This window comes from Lipotes vexillifer, unplaced genomic scaffold, assembly GCF_000442215.2.
Source record: "Lipotes vexillifer unplaced genomic scaffold, Lipotes_vexillifer_v1.1 scaffold995, whole genome shotgun sequence".
In the NCBI taxonomy this organism is placed as follows: Eukaryota; Metazoa; Chordata; class Mammalia; order Artiodactyla; family Lipotidae; genus Lipotes; species Lipotes vexillifer.
Window position 1 is genome coordinate 922,960 of NW_006785389.1, and position 3,992 is coordinate 926,951.

General features: G+C 42.9%; 1 protein-coding gene across 1 annotated transcript in view; it reads right to left on the reverse strand.

The window, feature by feature from the left end:
• The window catches only part of DUXA (double homeobox A), a 7,101-nt gene extending 4,136 nt beyond the window's left edge, over window positions 1-2,965 (reverse strand). Inside the window, 1 exon segment of the mRNA XM_007472057.1 lies at window positions 2,941-2,965. Within this exon segment, the coding sequence (XP_007472119.1) occupies window positions 2,941-2,965 (25 nt within the window).
• Between the last annotated feature and the right edge of the window lie 1,027 nt (window positions 2,966-3,992).

Consider the following 3,992-nt stretch of genomic DNA (forward strand, 5'->3'; position numbering starts at 1 on the left):
GTGTCCCCTGCATCGGCAGGCGGACTCTCAACCACTGCACCACCAGGGAGGCAAGGGTGATTCTTGATCTTCTTCAGCTGATCAGAATGCCATGACTAGGGAGTCAAGGTTTTCTGTTTTCAAACAACATGAAAAATTGATGTGTTCTGTTCATATGGATCAAGAACTATATGAGTCAAGAAAATGAAGGCGAGGGGCTTCCCTGGTGGCTCAGTGGTTAAGAACCCGCCTGCCAATGCAGGGGACACAGGTTTGAGCCCTGGTCCGGGAAGATCCCACGTGCCACGGAGCAACTAAGCCCGTGTGCCACAACTACTGAGCCTGCTCTCTAGAGCCCACGAGCCACAACTACTGAAGCCCACGTACCACAACTACTGAGCCCACGTGCCACAACTACTGAAGCCTGCGCACCTAGAGCCCGTGCTCCACAACAAGAGAAGCCACTGCAATGAGAAGCCTGCACACTGCAACGAAGAGTAGCCCCTGCTGGCCGCAACTAGAGAAAGCCCACGCACAGCAACGAAGACCCAACGCAGCCAAAAGTAAAATAATAAATGAATTAATTAATTTAAATAAATAAATAAATAAATATCATTTAACAAATAAAACATAGTATGGGGAGTTCCAATATATTGCACACCCAGTTTTCCCTATTATTATTTTTTTTATTTTATTTATTTATTTTTTTTGCGGTATGCGGGCCTCTCACTGTTGTGGCCTCTCCCATTGCGGAGCACAGGCTCTGGACACGCAGGCTCAGTGGCCATGGCTCATGGGCCTAGCCGCTCCGCGGCATGTGGGATCTTCCCGGACCGGGGCACGAACCCGTGTCCCCTGCATCGGCAGGCGGACTCTCAACCACTGCGCCACCAGGGAAGCCCTTCCCCTATTAGTAACATCTTATATCAGTACTGTACATTTGTCACAACTAATGAATCAATGTTGATACTTTATCAGTAACTAAAGTCCACACTTAGAATTGGGATAACTATAGCCTCCAAAATCAATGTGAAAGGGTAGTGTTGGATGCAGAAAATGACTTACTATATGAAGAAAAATTAAGTTGGGTCACACAATATACAGTATATAAAAATAAATGCCAAAAATTAAATACATATGAAGCTAAAAATAGAAAGATAATGTACAAGAAAACCTATGTTACACTGAGATAGAAAAAGTTATGTACTAAATAAGATACCAAAATGCATAATGGGAAAAATTGCTGGAACTAATGATATCGTAATGAAAACCTTCAGTTCAAAAAGGTAGAAAACCAGATAAAAGTCAGCAGCTTGCAATGATGGGGGTAAGGTGGGGAGATCAGAACCCTTCTTGAGAGCTGGGTGGAATGTAATTTATTTAAGATAATCTGTAGGGCAATCAGGGTATGCTTGTTTAAATTATGTATAGTAAGTAATTGTAACCCTGCAATCCATTGCTTGCCTACATCTGCATGACATTTTTCAGAATGCTGTTTGTAGTAACAGCTGAAGCAACTGAATGCCCATTTCTAGGAGAATGGATAAGTAAAATATGGTATATTCCCGTGATAGAATTTTATGCATAAGACCAAAATAATGAGGAAAAAATGACAGAGAAATAAGATAGATAGGAAGAGCAAGAAGGCTATAAGTCTGGAGAAGAGGAAACAAAGCAGAAACAGATGAGGTCCTAGACCTCCCAGGCAGGGCAGATTATATAGGACCTCTTCCGACCATGTGCCTTTGACTCTTAGTATGGTGGGAAGTCACTGAGGGGTTTGGAGTAGATAAAAAACTTGATCTGACAGTTTGATAAGATCACACGGGCTACAGGGTTGAGAACAGACAAAATCAGGGCCAGGATGGAAGCAGAGAGATCAATTCTTGCAATAATCCAGTGACGAGTGCTTCCCTCATAGCGCAGTGGTTAAGAATCCGCCTGCCAGTGCAGGGGACACATGTTCGAGCCCTGGTCTGGGAAGATCCCACGTGCCGCGGAACAACTAAGCTCCTGCACCACAACTACTGAGCCTGAGCTCTAGAGCCCACAAGCCACAACTACTGAAGCCCGCGCGCCTAGAGCCTGTGCTCTGCAACAAGAGAAGCCACCGCAATGAGAAGCCTGTACACGCACCTAAGAGTAGCCCCCACTCGCCGCAACTAGAGAAAGCCTGCGTGCAGCAACAAAGACCCAACGCAGCCGAAAATTAAAAAAATAAAATAAAAAGGTAAATAAAATAAATAGATTAATTAAAAAAAATAATCCAGTGACGATGGTGGAAACAGTCCAAGAAATAGTCAGAAGATCCCTAAAATATTTCGTTAAAGCCAACAGAATTTTCAGCCTGATTAGATATAGGTTATGAGAGGAAGACAAGGTCAAGGATGTTTCCTAGGTTTTTGGCATGAACAATTGACATTTCTTGTGCAAGGAAAACAGTAGGAGGAAGAGTTTGGGTCTGAACATCGGGAGTTCAGTTTGGGACATGTTGAGTTTGAGATGCCTGTTACAGACGAGTAAGCAGTTATGTAGACAAAGCTGGAAGTTCAGGAGAAAAGTTCAGTCTGGAGAGAGAAATCAGGAAGCTGCTTTGATTCCAAAGACATTCTGTTCTCAGGACTTTTTGATGCCTCCCTTAGTTTCTTTTAGTGTGTTTCTCTCCTTTTCCTTCTTCCCATCTATTTTTTCCTCCCACCTCCCTCCCCTAAACAATAATTTGTATTGTTTAGTTCTTACATGCCTGCATCTTTCTGAAATTCCCAATGCTCAGATGCACAGAAAACAGCATATTTTCATATTACATGAAAGAAACTGATTTTCTCTTACCCTAGCACAGTTATTTAAGAGTTTGAAAAATGGGACTCCCACAACTTCTAACAAGCCCATTATATTTTCAGCCCAACCCACCGCCCCAAACCAAGGAAACCGCAACTGCAATCTGATGTGTGAGGAACTTACTGTATGGAGAATTGTCTTCGGCCATCTTGGAAGGGAGCTCCAAAGCCTGGTTCCACCAAAAGAGAGATAAACAGCCTTGGTGAGGCTGGCTTTATATGATGAGCTGGGATGGCCCCTCCCACTTACTTAAGCATACACCCACTTAATCTAGGAAGGACTAGATAGGATTTTCTTTTCTTCCCTTGATAGAGATTTAATCATTTATATCAACCTCTACACCTGAACAAGCACACTTTTGAGTACTATTGCATTTACACATCTTTTTTCCCAATGTTTATTATATACATACATATTCTTTTTGAAATTGCTTTTTCATGGTCTTCACTTATCTTTTTTTTTTTTTTTTTTTTTTTTTTGTGGTACGCGGGCCTCTCACTGTTGTGGCCTCTCCCGTTGTGGAGCACAGGCTCCGGACGCGCAGGCTCAGTGGCCATGGCTCACGGGCCCAGCCGCTCCGTGGCATGTGGGATCTTCCCGGACCAGGGCATGAACCCGTGTCCACTGCATTGGCAGGTGGACTGTCAACCACTGCGCCACCAGGGAAGCCCTTCACTTATCTTTTGAAGTGGTAGCCTTTTCTTATTAAATTAATAACTGGTACCAGGATTAGGGTGAGGCAAGTGAGGCTCTCATTTCCAGGGAGCAATGTTTAAGGGAGGTGCTAAAAATTCTGTGATCAAGGTAGATAATACTTGTGGCACTAATGAACCTATCTACAAAACAGAAACTCACAGACATAGAGAACAGACTTGTGGTTGCCAAGGGGGAGGGGGGTGGGGGAGGGATGGACTGAAAGTTTGGGGTTGGTAGACGCAAACTATTACATTTAGAATGGATAAACGAGGTCCTAATGTGTAGCACAGGGAACTATATTGAGTAGCCTGTGTTAAACCATCATGGAAAAGAATGTAAAGAAAAGAATGTATTTATGTGTAAAACTGAGTCACTTGGTTGTTCAGCAGAGATTGGCACAACCTTGTAAGTCAACTCTACTTCAATTAAAAAAACTAATTACAAAAAAATAAAATCAATTGTATGAAAAGGAAAAAGAA